Source organism: Ziziphus jujuba, chromosome 10, assembly GCF_031755915.1.
Source record: "Ziziphus jujuba cultivar Dongzao chromosome 10, ASM3175591v1".
Classification (NCBI taxonomy): domain Eukaryota; kingdom Viridiplantae; phylum Streptophyta; class Magnoliopsida; order Rosales; family Rhamnaceae; genus Ziziphus; species Ziziphus jujuba.
Window position 1 is genome coordinate 190,255 of NC_083388.1, and position 11,760 is coordinate 202,014.

Consider the following 11,760-nt stretch of genomic DNA (forward strand, 5'->3'; position numbering starts at 1 on the left):
ATAATAATAAAAAACAGGTTACTATCATTTTAGCACATATCATAAATTTTGATCAAATTGTACATTCAACATTTTTTTTAAAAAAAACTTTTTATATTGAGTTCTTAATTTACATTTTTTTAATATTAATTCAATTCCCAAACTGATTATCAAAAAATTAAAAAATTAAGAAAAATTGACTATTTTTCTCAATTTATAATAAAAAATAAAAAATAACTAATTGATTGATGAGAAAACTAGTCAACTTTTTTATTTTTAAATTTTATGTTAATTAATTTAGAAATTAAACTAATGTGAAACAAATTCTCAATGAGAAGTTCTAGTTGTACTACTAAATGAATTCTATAATATTTCACTGTAAATTTATATTTTTACCTCCATTTAAAATTATCATTAAAAATATTTATTAATTAAACATATCTATATTTAGAAGTACAAAATTGAACATTTCAAATGTATTTAGAAATATGTGATTAAACATATTAAATATATTTAAAAATATGTCATCAAACATTTTTAAATACTAATATTTCAGAAGTATTTAGAAGTATGTGACTGAACATATTAAATGCATTCAGAAGTATACGACTAAATGTCTTTAAATACAAATATCTCAAATATGTTTAAAAGTATATAAGTGAATATCTTAAATGTGTTTAAAAGTATACCACGGAATATTTTTTAAAATATTCATAATTTTAAGACTGACCACTCTAACGAATACATCTTTCCAATGTCCAAAAGTGTTATACTGGAAAGAAAATTTTATGAAATTTTCATAATCCTCAATTTCGTCCAAAAATATTGTGAAGAGTTTTCACAGAATGGTGTTTGATTTGTAAGCCAAAAAAAAAATTGTGTTTTTTAACTTAGTTAAAACTCTAAGAATTATGGATATTTATATATTAAAAATATCATATAAAATTATTTTATATTTTTTGTACGTTTAAATGTTAGTGTGTAAAGAACTATACTATATAAAGTTCTTTTAAAATTGTGAAAAATATTCTCATTCTAAATTGAAAACCTAATATGAAACATTTTAAATTTAACTGTATAATGCAATCTACCAAAACACAAGTTACTAAAATGAAATTAACCCATAAAAATCTATAGAGTAGTCTCAATTTTCAAGTATGAATGTAATTAATTTGAAAAAGGAGTTATATATCTCCCACTTTAATTGATATTAGTATATAACTACTTTCCAAATATGGCTTGACCAAAATTTCTACGAAAATCCTCAATATGTAGCAGTATCTAGTTTTCATTTCGCAATTCAATGACAGTTTGATTTTTGTAATACATATGCATGTCATTAATAGACATATATATTTGACTATGCATTATTTGGTAAAAGAAGATAATGATCTTGTAGTTACTTTTTTGTTTTTTTTTTTTTTTAAACTCTTGGTTATTAGAATTGTGAATTTTAGCTATTTGTTTTTGTTACTCTTACTCTGAATGATGAACTCGATTTGAACGGTGCGTAACGACTATATATACACATATAAGTCTCAACCAAATTTACCAAATATATCTATGTATATATATATGTCTGAATCAACCATGTCAATTTATATATATAGTTTTGTAATCTTGTTTCCAAACCCAGAATCAATTATTAGTGAAAAACCACAACACACACGCATACATATACATATATATATATGTGTGTGTGTGTGTGTGTGTGTGTGTGTGTGTGTGTGTGTGTGTGTGTGTGTATTTTGTATTGAAAGAAAATTGAAATTTTCGGTTCTTTATTATTATATTTTTTTCAGAGAAGAATGATACTTGAATTGGATAAGTCTATATACATACATGAACTTTTTTTTTTTGTGTTCGTGATATGAAATGTGTAGATATATATTTGTATATATATATATATATATACACATATAGAATACTAAACAGGATCCCAAAAAAAAAAAAAAATGTAGCTATTCATCGATATATAATATGTTGGTAGGTGAACAGTTATATACAAGATTTTCTCTAGTCTACGGGTGGCCTGTATATTTTCTTTTTAACATTAATCTAATTCATGAGTCAATTAACATTCCTCTTACGGAAGCTGGGAAATAATTAGGGACATACATTAATTAAAGAGAAAATGGCAGAAGGAAAATCAAGCACAGAATAAATATTACGAAATCATAAAACAGGAAAACTGATTTTTAATGATGTGGACTTTGGTTTATCTGTTTTATTTTAAAAAATATTATTTGTCGTTATTAATGAACATTATCAATAGGATTTATAAATTATTTGGTAAATTAAATTTTTAAAATGAAAAATCAATACATAAACAAATGCAATCAATTAGTAATTATTATATCAACAATGATTACATTGATGATCATCACACTGGTGAATAACTAACAAATAGCAAATATTTTTAGTTTTACATGCTAATCCTTTAAAATTTTTTCTCTTTTTTAAACTAAAAATTTAATATGGAATAGTAAACCCATAAAGGTGGTCAATTAAATTACTATAAGAACATATAGGTCTCATTTATTAGTATCTATCTATTTATATATATATATATATATATATATATACAGTCAGTTTTTAGAATTGACATCCATATTTTTTTGAGATATGGATATGATTTTAGATGACGATTTATATATATATATATATACAAAAACCATCGTCTACATTGGATACTCTCCATATACATATATATAGAATCAAATTCGTATTAGATCAACCAGATGATTATATAATTAGAACATTTTTTATCAACCATTGGATCTTTTTAAAATATAATATTTAAAAGTACAGTTATGATTCATCATCTTGTAATAAAATTCACATTTTATAAATTTGGTTTTAGAATGTTCCTAAATCCATTTGGTCACTTGCTGAAGTATTATCTAAGGAAAGTGAATTTTGTAACAAGTCCAATGAACCATAAATTTTTTTTTAAAATTTTAACAATTGAAGTGATCCAATAATAAATAAAAAAAGATATCATGATTTTACTAGTAAGTTGACCTGATATAAGCCTAGTTGTATATCAATTAAGTAATAGTTCTCTAATCAGGATAAGCAAATGATGATTGTTCTGCAAGTGCTAAGGACTTTTAGAATGTTAAGGACTGTTAGAAGTCATCTAGGATTTTAAATTTAAATCTAAATATTAATTATTATTTAATCCATTGATTAATTTTTTGCCAACTAAGCAAGCTTAATTTAGTTAAATCAAAAATTCCTTAATGAATGTGAATTTTTGTTTATATAATATAAAAATTAGCATTTGTCCAAATTTAGACGGCATAAATGCACCAATGGTAATATGTAGAGAATTAATTATGGCTATTAATTAATTATATATTTTTTATTATTTTTTTTTGAAAAATAAAAAAAATGATTTTTCAAAAAAAAAATTATTAGGTAAATTTCATATATCAATTATGTTTATACCATATCAGCTTGACGTTTTATATTGGACATTATCATTATACTGTCCATATTGCTTGTATGGCAGGCTTGTTTCATAATATACATTTCTATTAGAGATATTTTAATATCAGATTTAATCCAATAATTTTATCATCAATACTTTTTTTTATCAACTATTAAATAACTTTAATAATTTAGATTTAAATTTATAAATTTACAGTATCTATATAATATTTATTTTTTTAAAAAATAAAATTTTAATATGCTATTAAATTTATATTAAATTATTTATTAATTTTTAAATTGCAGTCACGAAACAATCCTGAAGCCTATAAAAGAGAGAAATTCTTCTGCACACTAGGTGTATGATTGATGTGTTACAGGTTCCAATTAAAACTTGCCATGTCAAAATTATTTCTGACATCATCTTTACCATTAAATAAGCCCTAAAATTCTTTAACGCCGTTATCTTGTATCCTTCTGTCATTTTTTTTTTTTTTTGGAAAACAATCGCAGTAAGCTGTTGCCTTAATTAGCGTCTTCCAACATTATTTTTTTATTTTATTTTTTTTTTTTTTTGGCTATGACGCAAATTGCACTGGAGTTTGTGATTCTTCAAAGCGATTAATGGCGAATAGTAGGAAAGTTTTCTTACTGCTTTCTCAATGTGTTCTGCAGAGGAGGTATTTTTGGAAGGAGAAAACAGGAGTAAGAGTTGTTCCTTTGGTATTTTTGGAAGGAGAAAACAGGAGTAAGAGTTGTTCCTTTAAGGCACTGCCCAGGCCATTTGGCTCTTATGAACTATAAATGCCATCAATACAGCCCACAGACACTACCTCTCATGTACAAGGCTCAAAGATTTTATTTTATTTTTTTTAATGTGATTGTGGAACTCCAATGGTGGATCTGGTTAATTATAAACCAGAGAGAAAGAGGAGCTGAAAGTGAGAAAGATGAAAATATAAATCTCGAGATCTTAATTAAATTTTTTTTTTTTTTTTTTCCTGATGAAGAACTCTCCTCCAATTGAAATTTTATTTGAGGAAAGCCATTCGCTAGAATGAAAATAACAATGTATAAAATCAAATAAAAAATAAGCAAAGACCACAAGTGAAGAAACGACGTTTTATGAGTGTTGGTGTTAATTCAATAAGCAGAGCTGATGTCAAAAATTATTTTGACAGGGCAAATTTCAATTACAAAAATCATGAGTACTGAAGATTTTCTTCATAAAAGAAAATCGAAAGCTAAAATCATAACCAATCTGGTGTAAAGTAGTTATATATATATATATATATATCATCTATTTTCTAACAATTGCATAAATATAATTTCCTTTACATTAGCTAAATGCTGTTGCAAAATAGCCTTTAGTGATAAAAATATCATCATCAAATCTCATGCATAAACTGATAAGTTACTTTTTTTTTTTTTTGGTGAATATAAACTGATATGTTACTGAATGCAAAATCTTATATAATTTATGTAGTGTCTAATGTGCAATTAAAATAATGAAGTTGGAATAGTAGGTAATGTAGGTGTTTCCAGCAAAAAAAAAATAAAAAATAAAAAAGTAGATAATGTTGGTGAAATATTCACAAGTAAGAAGAATATATTAACATAAAGCTAACGTGTCAGGATAAGTTAATATTTGCAGAGGGCCAGTAGGTAGGAATTTTACGTTAATAGGACTAGCACGTACTATGCAATACTGTTTCCATTTTTAAGAAATATGTGTCACGTGACTAAGCATTTGACCCAGGGTGGGTTTGCGTTGGTAAACTTGACCAAATTAAATAATGTTACTCAAATTTTGATCATAATTAATAATTCAATTTTGAGGAAACCTCTCGCTCTCAGTGTGAGCTAGTAGAGCAGCAGGGGGTGGGGGTGTGAAGGGGAGGGTGAGAAAAAAATCATCAACTACTTGCGTGCACTCAACCTCATAATTGCTCGCTTTCCCCATAATATTTTCATCCTCTATATATAATCTTCTAGTTCTATATCGAAATCTGACATTCCCTCGCTCTCCACCTCCAGGGTGAACACTGACTGTCCCATTGTCTCTGGTGTTCCTCTCTCTCTCTCTCTCTCTCTCTCTCTCTATTCCAATTACCAATTACTCTCTGCTGCTGCTGCTGCAAATAATATTAGTATTCTCATCATCTTCTCCAAAATTCATTCTCCAATGGAGTTGGAAAGCATACTCAAGTTTGTTGAAAACAAGACCATTTTAGTCACCGGTGCCACTGGCTTCCTTGCAAAGAGTAAGTATTTTTAATTTTACTCGGAGATCTCTATACCATTCTCTGGCTCTCTTTCTGATACATTATATTGTATTATATGAAAATTAATTATTGTTTTGTTTTTTGGATATTAATTTATGCAGTTTTTGTGGAGAAAATACTGAGAGTCCAACCCAATGTGAAGAAGCTCTATCTTCTCTTAAGAGCTTCTGATACCAAGTCGGCCACACAACGTTTGCATAATGAAGTACTTAATTACATATATACACTACTTGCCACTTTAGACCCTGATTTGTTTTACTTTACTTTTTACATAATGATATTATTATTATTATTACATCAAATTAACACCCACCTAACTACAGTGGCAATGCCAAAAACTCTCCATGTTGTCCGCCTTAGTAAATTATATATATATATATATATATATATATATGTATATGGCTCTCATCTATTTCAATTAAAGCAACTTCTATACTTATTAATTTGCTAGTTTTTATTTTTTTATTAAATAATACTAATTAATACCATATAAATTTTTAATATAACGATGTTGGAGAATATTGAATATTATGTATGTATATTTGTGTTGATCTGATGGTCAGGTGATAGCGAAGGATCTATTTAGACCGTTGAAGGAGAAATGGGGCTCAAATCTAAATTCACTTATATCGGAAAAGCTGAAAGTGGTGGCCGGAGACATCTCTCGGGAGGACTTGGGGTTGAAGGACTTGAGTTTGAGACAAGAGATGCTCAATCAAATTGACGCCATTGTTAATTTAGCTGCAACAACCAACTTCGACGAAAGGTAACTACTTAATTATACCTATTCTAATTTATCTGTATATATTTAATTAATTAAAAGATTAATAAAATATAATTATTGATTTAAGCAAGTTAATTTATATATATATATATATATATATATATATATATATATATATATATATATATATATATATATATATATATATATATATATATATATATGTATATATATTTGCAGATATGATATTGCTCTTCGTCTGAATACAATGGGAGCTAAGCACGTTTTGAACTTCGCTAAGCAATGTCCAAGACTCAAGGTCTTAGTCCAAGTATCCACAGGTACGTAATTAATATCAATTAATTTGCTTGCTGTTGCTGGTCAAATTAATATTTTATCAATCTTAATAATCATATTATATACAATAATATTATACGGACCAGCTTATGTATCTGGAGAAAAAGAAGGACTAATACTGGAAAGCCCATATCACATGGGAGAGACACTGAATGGGACCTCTGGTCTGGACATTGATAGCGAAGTGAGAGTGATGGAGGAAAAATTGAAACAACTCCAAGCACAGGACTTAACAGAAGCAGCAATTACCATGGCTATGAAAGATTTTGGCCTTCTAAGGTACTATCTTATAATATTCATTCATCCATTCATTAATAAACAGCTTGACTAAAATTACTCTTTAATTAATAACAATTACTTCCACCTTCAATATTAATTTTTCTTTTATTATTATAATCTGTGCTCATGGTTATGTTCATGTATATATGTACTCCAGCTACTCTAGTCTTACATTCAATTTTTCCACCCTAGTTTAAATATACATATATATACATATATGTATATACCTATGTTCATATCTATATACATATATATATGTATATATATATATATATATATGTATAGAGAGAGAGAGAGAGGCTTTCCTTAGACCTTACTTTGGAAGTATCAATATTTATAAGAATTTTCTGAATCAAAATTCGGGACCTACCTGTTATATATAGAAATATTTGGCTCCTCTATTTATATCCATTTGAACCCTCTTTTTGTCATGGCTCAGCTCCTATATAAAACCATCCAATTTATGATGTTTTTCTTGTTAAAAATTTATCAGAAAATTAATTTCCAGCATGTTTTATATTTTTTTCCTATTAGAGTATTGTTTAATATTCAAAATTTACTTAAAGAGTATCAATTATATACTAGTAGTTGTGTTTTTAATAAGAAGCACTATTTTAATTTTATGTAAATACTATATTTATATATATATATATATGTAAAGACTATATATATATATATATATATATATATATATATATATTATATTTTTATTTATACTATTTATATTATTTTTATTAATTTACTATATTTTAGTATTTTATAAATAAAATTCTTGTTCGGACTCCCTAGTAACAACAGTACTTGTACCAAAAAGAAGTACTTAACACAAAAAGTTATTGTCCTCTCAGGAACACCAAAACGTAATATTAATTCGGGCCAAAGGTTCTCAAGCTTCTTACCCTTAATAATTCTCTTAGGTTAAATAGAAGGTATATATGTCTGGAAGAATAATTAAAAATAAAAAAAGAAGAAGGGGAAAAAATATTAGATGGAAATTCCAAAAAGAAAGGACATGGATATTGTAATTAGGAAATGTTTGGTGGTTTCCCCAGGCGCTTGGCTTGATTCATTAAATGAAACTTGGGGTAGCCTGGCAAATGACCATCACAACATTAAAAATTATAATTGACCCTCCACCAAACACAACCCACCGTCTTCCCAAATTGATGAAGTTTTCACTAATTATTCACACCACAAAGGCCATAGACAGAGGCCTCTGCCTACTACTAAGTAGGTTTGGCTTTAATTGGAAGGGAAAGGAAGAAGATTGATAGAGACAAAGACAAAAACCTTTTGGAAATTCCTACTTACTCTTCTTTACCATTATCATTTATTATTACTCACTCTCAACTCTCACACCCTTAGCCTGGTCTCCCGAAGGAAACCCAACATACTCTCATTTATACTGTCTTTTCTCTTCTTCTCCCACTCCTTTACACATTAATATTAGAGTCAAACTAGAGGTGTCATTTATTAAAATTTCCTTCAATCAAATATCAATTTGATTTCCATGCAAGTAGAGCAAATAAGTTTTTATTTTATTTAATTTCCTCACAATCTTCTTATTATTTTTAAGAAAAAACAAACAAATTTGTAATGCAACATCCTAACTACCTTAAATAGCTAGACTTATTGAATCCCAGCCCTTACTTTAAATTAAGATAGAAAGTATCTTACAATAATGAATATTTGTGATGGTAAATGTAGTTGAAAAAAGAGGGTCTGCTTATATATATATATACATATATATACATATATATATATATATATATATGGTTAATAAACGAAGTGGGGTGTATTGGATTTCTAACTTTTTCAACCGATCAAGGTCAGTGCCATGGCATTAAATTGAGAGGGACAGGACAGTAGCAAGTATAGTAACTAGGGGTGAGTCATTGAGATTGGGAGTAATAATATACTTTAATGCACCTTCTACTATTAGTCTCTCTCTATAGTTACATGACACACTACTGCTTTTTTTTTTTTTTTTTTTTTTTTGATAAAGATGACACACTACTGCTGGTAAAACAGGAAGTGGTTTGGTTGGAAATAATTCTATTGTGCTCCCGGGAGCACTAGATATTTGTTCCTTTGGTTGAAACAGGCAGAACCCAAGAAAGGTGCAACCCAATATTTTTATTAATTATATATTACTCTTGTAATTATTATGGTCCAGATCACATGCTATTTAAATAGAGCAACCAACCCCACCCACCCCTTTTCATATTTATAGCTTTGGTTCACGTCTTTCATTTCATATTAATATATATGTAACAAAAACATTTTTTTATTTTCTTTTACTGGGATTATTTTGAGTGGTCAGAAGCTAGCAAAAAGATGGCATGGCTACATTTTTCTATACATATATATATATATATATATATATATATATATATATATATATATTTTTGTATATATGCTTAAATTGAATGTTAAAAATCTGATCAAGTAAGTGCATAATTAAGATGATGATGATGATATAAATAAATAGAAATAAATATGAAATAGGGCAAAGGCATATGGGTGGCCAAACACATACGTGTTCACAAAGGCAATGGGGGAGATGATTGTAGGAGAAGAAAAAGAAAATGTGAATGTGGTGATCGTACGTCCGACCATCGTTACAAGTACATACAAAGAGCCCTTTCCCGGGTGGGTTGAAGGTGTCAGAACCATTGATAGCCTTGCTGTTGGATATGCTAAAGGCAAATTGACTTGCTTTCTCGGGGACTTGGCGGCTGTCGTGGATGTGGTATAATTTCTTTTATTCTTTCGTAATCTGTTTGATTTATGTATTGTACTGACATCACCATATTCTAATTGATTAAATGAAGTCTTTCACCGAAAAAAATAAATGATGCTATAAAGCCACGCATGATAGAATGCAAATTAATGAGAATAGATTAGTCATTTACATGCTTCATGCATCCTGATTACCTAATTTGTATTATTATATCTTCATTTCATAAAATCAAGATATGATATATATATATATATATATATACACATCCCGATGTTCAGATAATTGTTCTACTTATATGTATGTATTCAATAATATAGTCATCAATAAAAGACAATATTAATTGTAAATAAATATTAATATGCTTTCAGATACCTGCTGACCTTGTGGTGAATGCAATCATAGTGGCCATGGCAGCTCATGGGCATTTGTATTTAGGTGGTGGCAGCCACCATAAGCACAATAGTAGCATAATATACCAAGTGGGATCCTCAGTGAGAAACCCTGTGAGATACTCCAATCTTCAGGATTATGGCTTTCGTTACTTCACTAAGAAACCATGGATTGGTAAGGATGGTAAGCCTGTCAAGGTTGGCCACGTCACCGTTTTGAGCTCCATGGCTAGCTTCCGCAGATACATGACCCTTCGTTACTTGCTTTTCTTGAAGGTCTATTTTTTTTTTTTTTCTCAATTCCTAATTCCTAGCTAATTAGCTAATTCCATTATTAATATTTGCATTCATTTTTATATATACAGGGATTGGAATTGGTCAACACTGCCTTCTGTCAGTATTTCCAAGGCATGTACATTGATCTCAATAGAAAGATCAATTTTGTCATGCGATTGGTGGATCTCTACCGCCCATATTTGTTCTTCAAGGGCGTGTGAGTAGTTTTTCTTCAATTTCGTTTTCTTGTACAATATCATGTTTTTAACCATATATATATATATATATATATATATATATGTATATAGATTAATTTTTGTGATGGTTGTTGTTGGCATGCAGTTTCGACGACATGAACACAGAGAGGTTGCGAATGGCAGCAAGAGAAAGTGGGATTGGGAAAGAGAATGAAATGTTCTACTTCGACCCCAAGGGCATCGATTGGGAAGACTACTTCATGAACATTCATATTCCTGGAATCGTCAAATACGTTTTCAAATGAGATTTAAAAGCAAAACAAAGAACACTTTTTTTTTTTATCTTTCTGGATTGCATTAATATTTGAGATATATATATAGGGATTTCTCTAGCTTATGATTTCATGGAGCAACATATATATATATATATATAATTAGTGTTCTATTCATTGAAGGTCGCTAACGAGCGAGCTAGCTAGTGTTTATTTGTAGCTGCCATGCATTAAATTTGTAGCTCACTATCTACTTTCATCATCAAGTGTATCGATCCATTATGAAATATATAATTAAACTCTACATTCTTATTTTGTCTACATCTTCAGGAATCAGGAGCATGACACATTGTGTAGTCATCATGTCAAATTATTTGTTATCATCAAATTCAAATATACACGGACAATATCAATATTGAATCTTTGATTCCTGGCTAGCTATAGGAAAATAATGATAACAATAATCATGTGAAGGATAATAGTGTTTGAAACATCCCAAAGTAAACTAAACGGATAGTCAGTCGTCATTGCTCACAAGAAATGCCAATACGCGAAAAGAAATCTGTCTTATTGTAACACCCCGTCCCGAATCGCACCGGAATCCGTGCACGTTGACCGAGGTTGACCGTTGACCGTTGACTGAAGGGGTCAAAGTTGACTTTTTGACTCGGTGGGAATTTCGAGTTGACCAGGGTACCGTGGCGAAGTGCATGACGCCCTGAGTTCGTAGACTAGTAGCACGTCGAAAACGGAACTACGGTTTGAAAGTTATGGACGAAACAAGTTGCGGTCCAAACTGTCCAAGGGGTGCCGGAGTTGACTTT

General features: G+C 29.0%; 1 protein-coding gene across 1 annotated transcript; it reads left to right on the forward strand.

The window, feature by feature from the left end:
- The first annotated feature begins 5,316 nt into the window (after positions 1-5,316).
- Positions 5,317-11,251, forward strand: LOC107407145 (fatty acyl-CoA reductase 3). Its single transcript, XM_048467810.2, has 9 exons — positions 5,317-5,678; positions 5,801-5,904; positions 6,263-6,465; positions 6,664-6,764; positions 6,867-7,059; positions 9,568-9,811; positions 10,171-10,467; positions 10,557-10,684; positions 10,810-11,251. The coding sequence occupies exons 1-9, from the start codon at positions 5,600-5,602 to the stop codon at positions 10,967-10,969; spliced, it is 1,509 nt and encodes a 502-aa protein (XP_048323767.1). The 5' UTR covers positions 5,317-5,599; the 3' UTR covers positions 10,970-11,251.
- Positions 11,252-11,760: the final 509 nt, after the last annotated feature.

Excerpts from the sequence above, each read along its gene's own strand:
- LOC107407145 (XM_048467810.2), top strand. The coding sequence starts at position 5,600 with ATGGAGTTGGAAAGCATACTCAAGTTTGTTGAAAACAAGACCATTTTA. Across the intron at positions 5,679-5,800 it reads CACTGGCTTCCTTGCAAAGA|TTTTTGTGGAGAAAATACTG; the intron begins GTAAGTATTTTT and ends TAATTTATGCAG. Across the intron at positions 10,468-10,556 it reads GTTACTTGCTTTTCTTGAAG|GGATTGGAATTGGTCAACAC; the intron begins GTCTATTTTTTT and ends TTATATATACAG.